Source organism: Erythrolamprus reginae, chromosome 8 (genome assembly GCF_031021105.1).
Source record: "Erythrolamprus reginae isolate rEryReg1 chromosome 8, rEryReg1.hap1, whole genome shotgun sequence".
Taxonomy (NCBI): domain Eukaryota; kingdom Metazoa; phylum Chordata; class Lepidosauria; order Squamata; family Dipsadidae; genus Erythrolamprus; species Erythrolamprus reginae.
Genome location: NC_091957.1, coordinates 3,411,296 through 3,429,291, shown reverse-complemented (window position 1 = coordinate 3,429,291; position 17,996 = coordinate 3,411,296). Strand labels below are relative to the sequence as shown.

At 45.9% G+C, this 17,996-nt stretch overlaps 1 protein-coding gene across 1 annotated transcript in view; it reads left to right on the top strand.

Moving 5' to 3' along the window:
• The first annotated feature begins 10,317 nt into the window (after positions 1–10,317).
• RALGDS (ral guanine nucleotide dissociation stimulator) overlaps positions 10,318–17,996 on the top strand; it is a 67,028-nt gene continuing 59,349 nt past the window's right edge. Inside the window, exon 1 of the mRNA XM_070758496.1 lies at positions 10,318–10,811. Coding sequence (XP_070614597.1) covers positions 10,794–10,811 — 18 coding nt within the window. The 5' untranslated portion in view covers positions 10,318–10,793. The remainder of the gene's footprint in view (positions 10,812–17,996) is intronic.

The following is a 17,996-nucleotide window of genomic DNA, read 5'->3' as shown; positions in this document are numbered from 1 at the left end:
ATATTAAAATGTAAAACTGCACGTTTTTCAAAAGAAGGTCCAGGGTAACTTAAAGACAATTTGGGGAACTCCTCCCTTCGCTGTTAGCCATTTGCCGTAAGGACTGGATTTACGTGCCAGGGTTGTTAAGTGGATCAATGCAATTAAGTAATTGCACAACTCTCCCTTATTCCTTTGATTGAAACCTGTCACAAATGGCGATCAGCCCTTTTTTCTTTGCAACTTTCAGTAGTTGTTAACAAATAGTCATAAGCTTTTTCTCACTCGCACGCGTGCATATATTCTTTTTATATTTCCAAATTTTATTTGGAAAATTTATTTATTTATTAACCTGATCCTACGCAGCTTCTGCTCAGGCAATCTCACACTACTCACAAGAGCCTACAAAACTTTTGCCAGACCCATCCTAGACTACTGCTCATCTGTCTGGAACCCATACCACATCTCGGACATCAACACCCTTGAAAACGTCCAAAGATATTTCGCCAGAAGAGCCCTTCACTCCTCCACTCGAAACAGAATACAGTATCCTACAAAAATAGACTAACAATCCTGGGCCTAGAAAGCCTAGAACTACATCGCCTAAAACACGATTTGAGTATTGCCCACAAGATCATATGCTGCAACGTCCTACCGGTCAATGACTACTTCAGCTTCAACCGCAATAACACAAGAGCACGCAACAGATTCAAACTTAATACGAACCGCTCCAAACTTGACTGTAAAAAATATGATTTCAACAATCGAGTTATTGAAGCGTGGAACTCATTGCCGGACTCAATTGTGTCAACCCCTAACCCCCAACATTTCTCCCTTAGACTCTCCACGATTGACGTCTCCAGGTTCCTAAGAGGCCAGTAAGGGGCGTACATAAGTGCACTGGTGTGCCTTTCGTCCCCTGTCCAATTGTCTTTCCTTTCTTTCACCTATCATATATATTCTCTTCCTTTCATATATCCTCTCCTCTAAGTTCACTTTTACCCTTACATATATTACCACATGTCTATTTTTCTTCCTATGTATTTGTGTGTTGGACAAATGAATGAATAAATAAATAAAATAAAAATAAATTATTATTAATTCAACTTATATGCCGCCCACTCCTGAAGGACTCCAGGCGGCTTACAACAGTACAAAATTACAAAAACAATAAAAAGTCAAATCTAAAATCTAAACTAATATCATTAATTAAAAACCGTAATAACTAACCTGTCAACATGCATACAAATATTTAAACAATATGGACATGATATTTATTGAATTCATGGACCCCAGGCCTGCCGGCAAAGCCAGGTCTTAGTGGCCTTACGGAAATGCAATAGAGTGGGGGCAATATGGACCTTCGGGAAGGGGAGTTGATAGAGCCGGGGCAGCAACAGAGAAGGCCCCGCCAATTTGCATTGCTTAGTCAACGAGCTGGAGGAGGTCAACTCTGTGTTCTTATAGGTCTCTCGGAGATATGTGGCAAGAGATGGTCCCGTAGATAGTCTGGCCCTGAGCCATGTAGGGTTTTATAGGTAATAACCAACACCTTGAATTGTGCAGCTCATGGAGCGTAGATGTTATATGGGTATACCGAGGCACACCCACGACAGCTCACAAGGCCGCATTCTGGACCATTGGGAGTCTCCGAACACTCTCCAAGGGTAGCCCCATGTAGAGTGCATTGCAATAATCAAGACGGGAGGAAAAACCAAACAGGAGGAAAAATGCCAGAAGAAAACATTTTTTTTTTACAAAGACAAAAACCAGGCATGAAGTTTTTTAAAAAAGTGTTATATTAAAAAAGAAAAAAATAACTGCGTTGCATAGAACAGTGATGGCGAACCTTTTTTTCTTCAGGTGCCGAAAGAGTGCGCGCGCGTTATCGCACATGCCCGAGTGCCCACACCCATAATTCAATGCCTGAGGAGGGCAAAAACAGCTTCCCCTGCCCCCAGAGGCTGGAAACGGCCTGTTTCCCAACTTCTGGTGGGCCCAGTAGGCTCATGTTTCGCCCTCCCCAGGCTTCAAAGGCTTCCTTGGAGCCAAGGGAGGGTAAAAACGCTCTCCCCATCCCTCAGGAGGCTCTCTGGAAGCCAAAAACGCCCTCCCAGAGCCTCTGTGCAAGCCAAAAATCAGCTGGCCGGCACACACATGCACGTTGGAGCTGAGCTAGGGCAGAGGCTCATGTGCCAGCAGATATGGCTCTGCGTTCCACCTGTGGCACCCATGCCAGAGGTTCGCCGTCACTGGCATAGAGCATTGCCTATAAATCATTGCACAGAGCAGGTGATAACTAAAGTCACGTTTTTGAACCCAGGGCACTTCACAGGATGGTATCTGCGCACTTGTGGTCCATGGCCAGCTGCATCCTTGCCCACCGTATTATAAGAATATTGATTTAGCTACCTTTGCTTGACCACGTACGGCAGCGCATGTGACCAGCAGGTTTTTACGCCCCAAAGCACACGGATAAAGACAATCCTGTAAATGCGCCAACAAACCCTCTGGGCAGTGCAAACATTATGCTCAAAGCAAACTCTCCGAGGCTTCCAGTACTTTAAGCGGCGACGTTGACCTGTGGACGTGGAATTGCAAAAGTCACAAAACCTCTTCAACATGGACCAGTTGCAGGCAGTGATTTCTGTGGCTCAGCGAGAAAAATGAATGTCACTCCGTTTGGTGACTTTTCTTGCCCATGGTAGCAGGAGTGAAAGTCACTTATCTTCCCTACCGGTTTGCAGAGAAGCACTCTGCGCATGGACAGGTGCTAGAAATCGTGGCAAGAAAGGGACGTACTGAGGCACGTTTTTGGTGGGTGATGGGGCTTTGTGCAGTCAGCCCTACCGGTTGCATTTCATCCCTGGATGGTGGCTAAGTGAATCGCTGGACCGGATAAGTTGGTAACCCTGTGGCTAAGCGAATCTGAATCCCCATTGACTTCGCTTGTCACAAGGTTGCCAAAGGAGGACCACGTGACTCCAGGACGCTACAACATACACATGAGTCAGTTGCCATCTGGATCATGCTGCAAAGGGTGTAAATTTGAAGCATCCTTCTTTCCTTCCTTCCTTCCTTCCATCCATCCATCCATCCATCCATTCATCCGAGCTTTGCTGCTTGCTTGCAGATACAATATTTATATTTAACCAACTAGATAGTATCATCAGTGATCCTTCCTTCCTTCCTTCCTTCCTTCCTTCCTTCCTTCCTTCCCTCCCTCCCTCCCTCCCTCCCTCCATCCATCCATCCATCCATCCATCCGAGCTTGGCTGTTTGTTTGCAGATATTTATGTTTAACCAACCAGATAGTATCATCGGATTTCACCACTAGGTCGTAAGTGTGAAAAACAGCCACCAGTCACTTTTTCCCACTTTAACTCAGTGAGCAGCTAAATGAAAACCCTCTGAAGATTATTTTTCTGCTCCTCCACCAAGTTTTTCTGACTCAACCCTCAGTCAAAAATAGCTACGATCACAACACACACAGACACACCACTCGAAATTCATCTGTTCCATCTTCTCTGGTGTGTAGCGTCTCATAGCGAAGAACTGCCGTTCTTTGGCACTACTAGTGCGCCCCCCCTGAGGCTGTCGTGGGCACGCATGTGCCTGTCGGTGCAAGATTTCACCTCTGCGCATGCACAACAAGCCAAATCTCATGTGAGGACGTGCGCGAGGGCGTGATTTCAATTCAATTAAATTCAATTTATTAGATTTGCATGCCGCCCCTCTCCGAAGACTCCGGGCAGCTCACAACAACAATAAAAACAGTATAACAATGGAACAAATCTAATAATAAAATTACATTAAAAAACCCCCGACAATTTAAAAACCATACAACACATACATACCAAACATAAAATATAAGAAAGCCTGGGGGAGATGTCTTAATTCCCCCATGCCTGGCGATATAGGTGGGTCTTGAGTAACTTGCGAAAGACAAGGAGGGTGGGGGTCGTTCTAATCTCCGGGGGGAGTTGATTACAGAGGGCCGGGGCCGCCACAGAGAAGGCTCTTCCCCTGGGGCCCGCGAAACGACATTGTTTGGTCGACGGGACCCGGAGAAGGCCAACTCTGTGGGACCTTATTGGCCGCTGGGATTCGTGTGGTAGAAGGCGGTTCCGGAGGTATTCTGGTCCAATGCCATGAAGGGCTTTAAAGGTCATTACCAACACTTTGAATTGTGACCGGAAACCGATCGGCAATTTTCACCGATATTTTAGTTTCCGTGCATGCGCCAAAGCAAAAAAAATCAGTGAAAATTGCCAAAATCTCGCATGAGCATCTTCACATGAGATTTCGCTTGCTGCGCATGAGCAGAAGCAAAATCTTGCACTGATGGGCATGTGCGTATATGTGCGTGTCAGGAACACACAGCTGCATGTGCCTGCCGAAAATCGCCACTGGAATGTAACTGGATGGCCTTGAAGATTAGCCATTTTTTCTACATGTAGTCCTCAACTTACAACAATTCACTTAGTGCGTCTTTTGAACGCTTCCTTCCTCTCTCACTTCGTCTTTCCTCCTTCTTTCCCTCCCTCCTGATTTCAATTACTTTCCCCTGTTCTTCCCCTTTTCTTTTTCTTTCCTTTCTTTTCCTTCCTTTTATTATTATTATTATTATTATTATATTATTATTATTATTATTATTATTATTATTATTATTATTATTATTATGTCAGTACAACACAGCAAACGAGATCACTATGCTGGATTTCGTATTTCATCACCAGTCGGGCGCTTCCCAAGCACCTAGGACTGCGTGATGTAGCGGCGAATTATGTTTGCCGATCCCAGGAAAGCGGCCTTTTGCAATTGACAGATGGAGATGTTGTCAATTCTGATGGTTTTCAAATGTCCAATGAGATCCTTTGGCCCTGCGCCCAGCGTGCCAAGTACCACTGGGGCCACTTTCACGGGCTTATGCCAGAGTCGTTGCAGCTCGATTTTTAGATCTTCGTATTTCACTAATTTCTCTAGTTGCTTCTCCTCAATTCTGCTGTCTCCTGGGATTGCGATGTCGATGATCCATACTTTCTTTTTCTCCACGATCACAATGTCTGGTGTGTTATGCTTCAGAATTCGGTCAGTCTGAAGTCAGACATCCCACAGTAGTTTTGCTTGCTCATTTTCAACCACTTTTTCGGGCTTATGATCCCACCAGTTCTTTGCCACTGGTATTATTATTATTATTATTATTATTATTATTATTATTATTATTATTATTATTTAGATTTGTATGCCGCCCCTCTCCGCAGACTCAGGGCGGCATACAACATAGATTTGTTCCTTCCTTCCTTCCTTCCTTCCTTCCTTCCTTCCTTCCTTCCTTCCTTCCTTCCTTCCTTCCTGTAATGTGAATATTGCCACGAAAAAGAACATTGGGGAGAGATTTGGTAATGGTGAAAAAAAAAAACCAAGGAAATTGGCATTCAAATTTGTTTTCTTGGGGAGTTTCCAAATATACAGTGCTTTCTTAATGTCTAAAATTACGTTTTCACTTTGTCATTACGGGGGTTTTGAAGGCAGATTAATGAGAACAAGAAAAAATATGAATCATCAACTCTCGAATCGGGCTGCAGCATAACAACATTGACAAATGGGGGTCTGAATACTTTCTGAATGCACTGTGTATTTGTGTATTAAAAGTATTTGTACAGTCACCTATCTCAACCAATTGACTTTAACCAAAATTCAACCACCAAAAAAGGAAAGAATACAAAACCACAATATTTACTCTACTATTCTATTTTTTCATCCCATCCTATCCCATCCTTCTATTTTCTATTCTATTCTGAATTCTATTCTATTGGTATTCTATTTTGTATTGTTCTATTCTCTAATTCTCTATTCTATTCTTTAAATGCCTCTTTTTCTTTTATGTACGCTGAGAGCATCTGCACCAAGACAAATCCCTTATGTGTCCAATCACACTTGGCCATATGTGTCCAACCACACTTGGGGGGCGTTTGCCCAGGTTCGCCTGGTGCACCAGTTGCGGCCCTATCTGGACCGGGACTCGCTGCTCACAGTCACTCATGCCCTCATCACCTCGAGGCTCGACTACTGCAATGCTCTCTACATGGGGCTACCTTTGAAAAGTGTTCGGAAACTTCAGATCGTGCAGAATGCAGCTGCGAGAGCAGTCATGGGCTTTCCCAAATTTGCCCATGTCACACCAACACTCCGCAGTCTGCACTGGTTGCCGATCAATTTCCGGTCACAATTCAAAGTGTTGGTTATGACCTTTAAAGCCCTTCATGGCACTGGACCAGAATATCTCCGAGACCGCCTGCTGCCGCACGAATCCCAGCGACCGATTAGGTCCCACAGAGTGGGCCTTCTCCGGGTCCCGTCAACTAAACAATGTCGGTTGGCGGGCCCCAGGGGAAGAGCCTTCTCTGTGGCAGCCCCGACCCTCTGGAACCAACTCCCCCCGGAGATTAGAACTGCCCCTACTCTTCTTGCCTTTCGTAAGCTCCTTAAGACCCACCTGTGTCGTCAGGCATGGGGGAACTGAGACATCTCCCCCGGGCATATACAATTTATGAATGGTATGTGTGTATGTATGTGTGTTTAGAAATGGGGGTTTTTAAAATGTTTTTTAGTAGAAATTTAGATTTGTTGTGAATTGTCTTTTGCACTTTGTTGTGAGCCGCCCCGAGTCTGCGGAGAGAGGCGGCATACAAATCTAAATAAACTTGAAACTTGAAACTTGAAAGAAATCTATTCTATTCTAATTTCTATTCTTTTCTATTCTCAATTCTTTTCTATTTTCCATTCTATTCTGATTTCTGTTCAGTTCTTTTGTAGGTTTAGGCATCCTCTGTATATTTTATTTTACTGTTTGACTGACTGCAGAAGGAAATCGCCTCTTTCCAACCCACAGGAGGAAAATTTGAGGGAAGTTTGTGGGTTTTTTTCCATCGCCCTCCTTTGCTCCAACAACTCTCGAGGATGTCAGCCAGGATTAACTCTGCTGCTCGTCTGCTGTGGAAATGCAGGCTGGGGTTGTTGTTTCTTTTAAGCAGCAAAGTGAATTAATCCAGCTCTATCTTTAAACCCGTGTCTACTTGCCAAATGCGATCAACATTCCCTACAGGTGAGATAATAGGACGCCGAAACGAGCGAACAGAATTGGCATATTTCCACCTCTCTCTGACACTCATCATAGAAACATAGAAGACTGATGGCAGAAAAAGACCTCCTGGTCCATCTAGTCTGCCCTTATACTATTTTCTGTATTTTATCTTAGGATGGGTCTATGTTTATCCCAGGCATGTTTAAATTCAGTTACTGTGGATTTATCTACCATGTCTGCTGGAAGTTTGTTCCAAGGATCTACTACTCTTTCAGTCAAATATTATTTTCTCATGTTGCTTTTGATCTTTCCCCCAACTAACTTCAGATTGTGTCCCCTTGTTCTTGTGTTCTCTTTCCTATTAAAAACACTTCCCTCCTGGACCTTATTTAACCCTTTAATATATTCAAATGTTTCGATCATGTCCCCCCTTTTCCTTCTGTCCTCCAGACTATACAGATTGAGTTCATTAAGTCTTTCCTGATACGTTTTGTGCTTAAGACCTTCCACCATTCTTGTAGCCCATCTTTGGACCCGTTCAATTTTGTCAATATCTTTTTGTAGGTGAGGTCTCCAGAACTGAACACAGTATTCCAAATGTGGTCTCACCAGCATTCTATATAGCGGGATCATAATCTCCCTCTTCCTGCTTGTTATACCTCTAGCTATCAGACAAACTTAACTAGGATTATTAGCATTGAGGGCGAATCTGGGCTTATTTGGCAGCTCGACTGCAAATACAGTGGTACCTCTACCTAAGAACACCTCTACTTATGAACTTTTCTAGATAAGAACCGGGTGTTCAAGATTTTTTTTGCCTCTTCTCAAGAACCATTTTCCACTTACAAACCCGAGCCTCCAAAAGTGTAACCGGAAAAGGGGGGGGGGGGAGAAGCCTCCATGGGGCCTCTCTAGGAACCTCCTGGGAGGAAACAGGGCCAGAAAAGGTTGGGAGAAGCCTCCATGGGGCCTCTCTAGGAATCTTCTGGGAGGAAACAGCTGGAAAAGGCAGGGAGAAACCTCCATGGGGCCTCTCTAGGAATCTCCTAGGAGAAAACAGGGCCTCCACCCTCCCCGTGGTTTCCACAATCGCACACGTTATTTGCTTTTCCATTGAAAAATTGCTTCTTCTTATAAACATTTCTATTTAAGAACCTGGTCACGGAACGAATGAAGTTCGTAAGTAGAGGGACCACTATACACCTGTTGTAAATGTGGGATATTTTGTTCTTGCTTCCGTTTAAGTAACCCAAGCATCTGTTTTGCAGCTCTATCGCTTTGATGGGTACCCATTTGGACTCTCAAAAAACGGGCTGGGGGAACCAGAATAAGTATAAACCAGACGATGAGGAGAGAGAGAGATAAAAAAAAGAGGACAGCTGAGTTATTTTATTTTATTAGTAGCATTTATATGACAACTTGAATGACGTCAAGTAGGTAGATAGATAGATAGATAGATAGATAGATAGATAGATAGATAGATAGATAGATAGAGATACGTAATAAATGTAGATGTATAGATGTAGGGAGATATAAAATAGAGTCTTCTTGTTTCCATAGCAACTTCCACCAGCCCCTTTTTCTATTGCCCAAAGCACCAGTGATCAAAATCAAATTTACATTTTACCACCACCACCACCACCACAAAAATATTGAAATGAAAACGGCACAAAAAAGCCAGAGGTTTGCAATGCCTTCCCGCCTCCTCCTCCTAGAGATGAAGTTGTGGGATGAGGGGGTGGGGGGCACGGCTTTGGTCACGTGAGGGAGGGGGTGTGAAGGTGCTTTGAGATCAGCATCCTTCTTGTTTTGGGGCGAGATTTTTGCCTGCGGGTTGCAATGTGGAAATGGACCAAAGCATCCTGTGGCATCTTAAGGATGGATAATTGGATTGGGTTTTTTGCTTTGCAGTGGGCAATTGGTTCCCATCCGGTGTGTGTGTTTGTGTGTGTGTCACACAGTGTGAAAGCCCTGGCTGTGTCCCCTCGGGGTTTTGTCCAGCCAAAATGAAAATACACTCCAAGTGAGATTTATTTTATTTTTATTTTTATTTTTGCAAACGTGGGTGGCCTACAAACCTCAGTGGTGGCCAAGAGAATTAAATTTCCTCTCCAAGATAGAATAATAACTATATGAATAACTCCTTCCTTCCTCTCTTCCTTCCTCCTCTCCTTTCCTCCTCCCTTCCTCCTTTCCTTCCTCCCTCCTTTCCTTCCTTTTCCTTCCCTCCCTCCCTTTTTTCCTCCCTTCCTCTCTTCCTTCCTCCTTCCCTCCCTCCCTTTTTCCTCCCTTCCTCTCTTCCTTCCTCCTTTCCTCCCTCCCTCCCTTCTTTCCTTCCTTCCTCTCTTCCTTCCTCCTTTCCTCCCACCCTCCCTACTTTCCTTCCTTCTTTCCTTCCTACCTCCCTCCCTTCCTTCTTTCCTTCCTCCCTTTCCTCTCCCTCCCCCCCTCTCTCTGTCTTGATTGATGGAACGGTTGCAAGGCAAAGGGGCAGCTTAAACCTCCTCGGGCTGCCTAGCTGGCTTTCTGCACGAGCTCAGGAGCCCCGGCCAAGGCGCCTTCATCTTTCCCACCGCTTTTGCGCGCGCTTCTTCTTCTTGTGGGCGGTGTAGTTTAACACACGCGCAGGCGCGCGCACGGGAAACGGGGAGGGGAGGCTGTTTTACCTGCTCGCCGGCGGCGGAGTCGCGTTACCTCTCCGCCTCTTTCCCCGCCGCGCCTTCCCTCCCCGTGGGCGCTTCCCTTCGGCTTCCTCCGCCTCCTGGCTCCCCCCGCGCGATCCTAAGGCCAAGCCGGCGCTGCCATCCGCTTCTCCTCCTCTTCGGGGTGAGAGGGAGGCGGGGCGGGGGGTGGGGGTGGAGGGGGTGGGAGGCTAGGGTCTCCACGGGCGGGGGCGTCCCCGGAGCAAATTGCACCGGGTTCCGGCTTGCAATTGACCAGCCCTGTGGCTTGCAAGCCATCAGATCGGGTAGGGGGGGGCTACAATTGACCAGCCCCTGCCGGCTTATAATTGACGCGCCCTGTGGCTTGCAAGCCATCGGATCGGGGTTGGCTGCAATTGACCAGCTCTGCCGGCTTGTAATTGACCATCCCTGTGTCTTGCAAGCCATCACATCTGGGGGAAGAGAGGCTGCAACTGACCAGCGCTGCCGGCTGGCTATTGACGCGCCCTGTGGCTTGCAAGCCATCAGATTGGGTAGGGGGGCTGCAATTGACCAGGCTCTGCCGGCTTGCAAGCCATCATATGGGAGGGGGAGATTGTAATTGACCAGCCCTTGTCGGCTTGCAATTGACCAGCCCTGTGGCTTGCAAGCCATCAGATCGGGGAGAGAGGGGGTTTGCAATTGACCAGTTGTGACGGCTTGCAATTGACGCGCCCTGTGTCTTGCAAAGCCACCGGATCGGCCAGCCGCGGTCTGCCGAGCTCCCGGCGCCGGGCGCGAAGTGGATGGAGACGCCGCTCGGGGATGGCCCCAGCTCCGCCTGGAGAAGGCGAGCAGGAAGCCGGGATTATTATGGGCTTGGCCAGCTGCTGAACAGCGCCGCTTGGCCAGCCCTGCGCTCCTCCACCTGCCGCCGCCGCTCCTTCCTCCTCCTCCTCTTCCTCCTCTCCTAGCGGGTCCCCGAGCCCCCCCCCCACCGCCACCATTCCCGGGCCTGGATCTAGCCCTCCCTCCCCGCCTGCTTTCTCCTCGCCCGGCTTCTTAGGAACGATGAGCGGCGAACCATGATGTTGGAGAGCCAGGTGAGTTAAAGGCGCAACGGTTGGAGGGGATGGGAAGGGGATGCGTCCTCACGACCCTCGCCTTGTTTGGAGGGTGCGGGGGAGGGACACGTTCTGGAGGTCGGTCTCGGTGACTTTAGTCTCCCCCCCCCCCGTGGGAAGAAGCTCCTCCCCCTCCCGCCTTGCCCCCTAACCTAGGCTTGGCACGTGTGAATGCAGCTGTTGGGGTTTGGAGAGCTCCGCGGAAGCCCCGAACGCGCGTCTTTCAAAGGGCGCTGAGCGTGTGGGTGTGTGTTTGTGGGTGTGTGCAGATGTGGAAGACTGGAAAAGTCCCGTCCTCCCCGACAGGGGAATTGAAAAAGGAGAACTGAGGCACGGCTTAGCTACAGGGCTCCTGTTCCTAAGGATTCATCCGAATAAGCTTTCATGGGGGTGGGGTGTTGGATCTTACCGTGAAATAAAGGACTTTTGAGTCGGTGGGTTGGGGCACGGAACAGTGGGGGGTGGGTTTAAAAGCACACCCCCCCCCCGCAGTGGTTATGGCATTGGAGATGCTGGGGGGTTGAACTAGATGACCCTTAAAGGCCCTCTGTGCTATTTATTTTTCTGTCGAAACACCTTCCCATGGTTCTTCATTTTCAAACCCCAGGGATTCAGCCTCACAGCTGGGCCCTTGGGCGCCCCAAAGTGACCCCTCACTGGAAGGGTCAATAACGATTACTGTATTATTAATCTAGTTTTTTAACTCTATTGGATTTGTATTCTATGTATTGTATTGTTGTTGTTGTTGTGAGCTGCCCCGAGTCTTTGGAGAGGGGCGGCATACAAATCTACTAAATATTATTATTATTATTATTATTATTATTATTATTATTATTATCATCATCATCATCATCATCATTATCATTATTAATTAGACTTGTATGCCACCCTTCTCCGAAGACTCGAGGTGGCTCACAGGGTACAATATAAAACAATGGGTTCACAAATTAATTAATTAAAACTATAGGCTAAGACCCCACTATATTAAGAAAACAATCACAACCACACATCACATAGTCAGGGGGGGCTTGATCTAATTGCCCCAGGCCTGGCGACATAAATGAGTCTTCAGACTCTTGTGAAAGGCAAGGAGGGTGGGAGCAGTGCGAATCTCTGAAGGGAGCTGATTCCAGAGGACCGGGGCCGCCACAGAGAAGGCTCTTCTCCTAGGTCCCGCCAGACAACATTGTCTGGTCGACGGGAACTGGAGAAGGCCGACTCTGTGGGACATAACCGGCCGCTGGGATTTATGCGGCAGAAGGCGGTCCTGTAAGTAATATGCCTCTGAATTGTTAAAAATTACAGGTCGTCCTCAGCTTATGGTCGCCACTGAGCCAGCGTTTTATGTTGCTAAGCGAGACATTTGTTCAGGGCTGAGTTTTATGAGCTTTCTTGCCACGGCGGTTGAGCACATGGTTGAGATGCTACAAGGGTCGTTAAGCGTGGGGGATAAAAAACCCGCCCTTTTTTTCTCAGGGCTGTCATAACTTGGAACGGTCACTAAATGGATTGCCTGTACTGGTAGGTCGGAGTGGATGATGGGCAATGTCAGCTGAAGCTTTTAGGGGGTTGGGCCCAGGGGTTTCGAGCTGGGGCTAAGGGGATATTGGTGCTCCCAAATCGATCCCACAAAGCTGTGGGAACCGCCATGTGCTTAAATCCCAGAGTTTAAGATTGTGCCGTTTCTCCCCGGTTTTGCCACCAAGAATTACCTTGGAAACAGTTGAAAGTGCGTTGGCTGGTTTGCTAAATCTTGAATTTGGCTTCCAGATGGATAGGAGACGCCTGAAAGCCGTCGGATCGGGGATGGTGAAGCTGCGGCACACATGTTTCAGGCGCAGAGTCGTATCTCAGGGCACGTGAAGAATTGACCCATGTCCACTCCAGCGCACAGGCGTTTCCGAATTCCCGGTTGGCCCGTTTTCGTCGTCCCCAGGGCTTCAAGAGGATTTCCTGAACTCTGGGGACGGCGAAATGATCCAACGGGCCTACCGGAAGTCCAGAGGCTTCAGTGAGGCCTATGCATATGCGCAAAGTGGTTTGTGTTTATGCACGGGGGTTGTGTGCATGCACATGGAGGCAACGCAAAGGTTGTGTGCATGTATTTGGGGAAAGGGATTTCTTTATGGGTGTGGGCACACTTTAGTCACCCAAACCAAAAAAAGTTCGCCAATACTGCCCTAGATGATGATGATGATATTATTATTGTTGTTGTTGTTGTTATTATTATTATTATTATTATTATTACCACTACTATTACTATTAACGGGTCCAAAGACGGGCTGCAAGAATGGTGGAAGGTCTGAAGCATAAAACATATCAGGAAAGACTTCATGAACTCAATCTGTATAGTCTGGAGGACAGAAGGAAAAGGGGGGACATGATCGAAACATTTAATATATTAAAGGGTTAAATAAGGTCCAGGAGGGAAGTGTTTTTAATAGGAAAGTGAACACAAGAACAAGGGGACACAATCTGAAGTTAGTTGGGGGAAAGATCAAAAGCAACATGAGAAAATATTATTTTACTGAAAGAGTAGTAGATCCTTGGAACAAACTTCCAGCAGACGTGGTTGATAAATCCACAGTAACTGAATTTAAACATGCCTGGGATAAACATATATCCATCCTAAGATAAAATACAGGAAATAGTGTAAGGGCAGGCTAGATGGACCAGGAGTTCTTTTTCTGTCGTCAGTCTTCTATGTTTCTATGTTTCTACTACTACTATTATTATTACTATTACCATTACTTCTACTATTACTATTACTATTATTTTATTCACAAAAAAACAGTAATACACAGCAAACGTGATTGACATGCTGGATTTCGTATCACAAATATCACAAGTCGAACACTTCCCAAGCGTCTAGGATCGTGTGATGTATTTTCATATGATGAGCGCAGATCCAAGTATGGAGGCCTTTTGCAACTGACAGATCGTGATTTAGTCAATGTTTATTGTTTTTAAATTGGACAGTAGTTTCCTGCCTAAGTAGGGGGTTGGACTAGAAGACCTCCAAGTTCTCTTCCAACTCTTCTTCTTCTTCTTCTTCTTCTTCTTCTTCTTCTTCTTCTTCTTCTTCTTCTTCTTCTTCTTCTTCTTCTTCTTCTCCTTCTCCTTCTCCTTCTCCTTCTCCTTCTCCATCATCATCATCATCTTCTCCTTCTCCTTCATCATCATCATCATCTTCTCCTCCTCCTCCCCCTTCATCTTCTTCTTCTCCTCCTCCTCCTTCATCATCTTCTTCTTCTTTTTCTTCTCCTTCTCCTTCTCCTTCTCCTTCTTCTTCTTCTTCTTCTTCTTCGTCTAAGGTTCAGGAGGGAAGTGTTTTTAATAGGAAAGTGAACACAAGAACAAGGGGACACAATCTGAGGTTAGTTGGGGGAAAGATCAGAAGCAACGTGAGAAAATATTATTTCACTGAAAGAGTAGTAGATCCTTGGAACAAACTTCCAGCAGACGTGGTTGGTAAATCCACAGTAACTGAATTTAAACATGCCTGGGATAAACATATATCCATTGTAAGATAAAATACAGGAAATAGTATAAGGGCAGACTAGATGGACCATGAGGTCTTTTTCTGCCGTCAGTCTTCTATGTTTCTTCTTCTTCTTCTTCTTCTTCTTCTTCTTCTTCTTATTATTATTATTATTATTATTATTATTATTATTATTATTATTATTTTATTCACAAAAAACAGTAGTGTACAGCAAATGTGATTGATATGCTGGATTTCATATCACAAATACCACAAGTCGAACACTTCCCAAGCATCTAGGACTTTGCGATATATTTTCGTATGAGATCCAAGTATGGAGGCCTTTTGCGACGGACAGATTGTGGATTTTGTCAATGTCTATTGTTTCCAAATGCCGGCTGAGGTCTTTTCGCACCGCACCCAGTGTGTTGATTACTACTGGATCCACCTGTGCTGGTTTATGCCAAAGTTGTCGTAGTTCGATTTTAAGATCCTGATATCGGCTATGTTTTTCTTATTGTTTTTCATCAATTCGGCTGTCACCTGGTATGGTTGACATCAATGATGCACACTTTTTTCTTTTCCACAATCATGAGGTCCGGTGTATTGTGTTTCAAAACCTTGTCAGTTTGAATCCAAAGTCCCAAAGTGTTTCGGCGTGTTTGTTTTCAACTACTTTCTCAGGTTTATGACCCCACCAGTTCGTTACCACTGGTAGGTGGCAGTTGTGGCACAGGTGTGTCCAAGGGAGCATCCGGGCCACGTGTTTGTAGTTTATGGCAGTTTTTATTATCGCTGTGCTGGGTTTCGTACTGTGATAAATGGGAATTCAGCTGCGTTTTTTGGGGGCCTAGTCAAATAAGCACCTTGGCTGCTGACTTCAGCTGGAGCCAACAGGGCCTGTGTCAACCTGCCTTGTGTTGTGCTGTTGAGGCAAAACGGCACCACCCGGGTTTTAATTTCGGCTGGGAAAACAGTCTGGGATCTACGTCTGGGAAGAAAGGATTTGTCGACGGCGTCAGAGGAAAAACATTTCCTTAGAGCAGCGATGGCGAAGGTTTTTTTCCTTGGGTGCCGAAAGAGTGAGCGTACACAGAGTCAGCCTTCTCCGGGTCCCCTCGGCTAAACAATGCCGTCTGGTGGGCCCCAGGGGAAGAGCCTTCTCTGTGGCGGCCCCAGCCTTCTGGAATCAACTCCCCCTGGAGATTAGGACTGCCCCCACCCTCCTTGCCTTTCGTAAACTCCTTAAAACCCACCTCTGCCATCAGGCATGGGGGAATTGAGACATCTCCCCCGGGCCTATACAGTTTATGCATGGTATGTTTGTGTGTATGTTTTTGCTTTTTAATAAGGGGTTTTAAATTATTAGATTTGTTATACATTGTTTTATTGTTGTTGTGAGCTGCCCCAAGTCTACGGAGAGGGGCGGCATACAACTCTAATAAATAATAATAATAATAATAATAATAATAATAATAATAATAATAATTGCACCTACTTGCGAAACTAAATTGGAGGACCTGTTCTGGAGCAGGAAATTTCCGCTACTGGTTTGTTTGTTTGTTTGTTTGTTTATTGATTTGATTTGATTTTATTTGATTTGATTTGTATGCCACCCCTCTCCGAAGACTCGGGGCGGCTAACAACAATATAAAAAGACAATGTAAACAAATCTAATATTAAAAACAATCTAAAAAACCCCAATTTAAAGAACCACTCATACATACAAGCATACCATGCATAAATTCTATAAGCCTAGGGGGAAGGGAAATTTCAGTTCCCCCATGCCTGACGACAGAGGTGGGTTTTAAGGAGCATGAGAAAGGCAAGGAGGGTGGGGGCAACTCTGATATCTGGGGGGAGCTGGTTCCAGAGGGTCGGGGCCGCCACAGAGAAGGCTCTTCCCCTGGGTCCCGCCAAACGACACTGTTTAGTCGACGGGACCCGGAGAAGGCCAACTCTGTGGGACCTAACTGGTCGCTGGGATTCGTGCGGCAGAAGGTGGTCTCGGAGATATTCTGGTCCAGTGCCATGAAGGGCTTTATGGGTCATAACCAACACTTTGACTTGTGACCGGAAATTGATCGGCAACCAATGCAAACTGCGGAGTGTTGGTGTAACATGGGCATACATGGGGAAGCCCATGATTGCTCTCGCAGCTGCATTCTGCATGATCTGAAGTGGTTCTGTAGAACTGGTCCGAATTGGCAGCAACCCACCAGTGGACAGAATACAGAGTGACAGAGTTGGAAGGGGTCTCGGAAGGTCTTTTAGTCCAACCCCCCCTACGCAGGATTCAGGATTACTAATGGTTCTTCCTGATGGAGCCAGGAGGTGGCGCCAGCTGATTTGGTGTCGGATGCAAAAGAATCTCCTAAAAGAACAATTTGTTCTGACATTTTATAATGACTAGATGCTTAATGGGAGACAAGGGCTTCCCCCGTGAATCACCATTTTTTATTGCGGGCTACTTTGTTGTCGCTGAAACTCTGTTTTGCATTCCAGATCGTGCCTTTTTCTGGTTCCAACTCAGCCCTGAAACTGGGATTATTATTATTTTTTTGGCAAAGCTTGATTGACACAAGGCAGCATCACTCATTGTAGTGGATCTGAGCTGGCAAGGATGGGCTGAATTATACATGACTTCCTGACTTACAACCACAGCTGGACCCATTATTGATAAATGAGACGTTTGTAAAATGTGCTCAGTTCTGGAGGCCTCACCTGCAAAAAGATATTGATCAAATTTATTTATTTATTTATTTATTTATTTATTTATTTATTTATTTATTTATTTATTTATCTATTTATCTATTTATTTATCTATCTATCTATCTATCGGATTTGTATCCCGCCCCTCTCCGTAGACTCGGGGCGGCTAACAACAGTGATAAAAAACAGCATGTAACAATCCAATACTAAAACAACTAAAAAACCCTTATTATAAAACCAAACATACACACAAACATACCAGGCATAAATTGTAAAGGCCTAGGGGGAAAGCGTATCTCAATTCCCCCATGCCTGATGGCAGAGGTGGGTTTTAAGAAGCTTACGAAAGGCAAGGAGGGTGGGGGCGATTCTAATCTCTGGGGGGAGCTGGTTCCAGAGGGTCGGGGCCGCCACAGAGAAGGCTCTTCCCCTGGGCCCCGCCAAACGACATTGTTTAGTTGACGGGACCCGGAGAAGGCCAACTCTGTGGGACCTAACTGGTCGCTGGGATTCGTGCAGCAGAAGACAGTCCCTGAGATATTCTGGTCCGGTGCCATGAAGGGCTTTATAGGTCATAACCAACACTTTGAATTGTGACCGGAAACTGATCGGCAACCAATGCAGACTGCGGAGTGTTGGTGTAACATGGGCATATTTGGGGAAGCCCATGATTGCTCTCGTAGCTGCATCCTAATTGAATGGGTGAACAGTGCGGTCAGGCAGTAGGGACAGCAAGTAGAACATTTGGAATACTGTGTCCAGTTCTGGAGACCTCACTTACAAAAAGATATGGATAAAATTGAACGGGTCCAAAGACGGGTTACAAAAATGGTGGAAGGTCTGAAGCATAAAACCTATCAGGAAAGACTTAATGAACTCAACCTGTAGAATCTGGAGGACAGAAGGGAAAGGGGGGACACGATCGAAACATTTAAATATGTCAAAGGGTTAAATAAGGTTCAGGAGCAAAG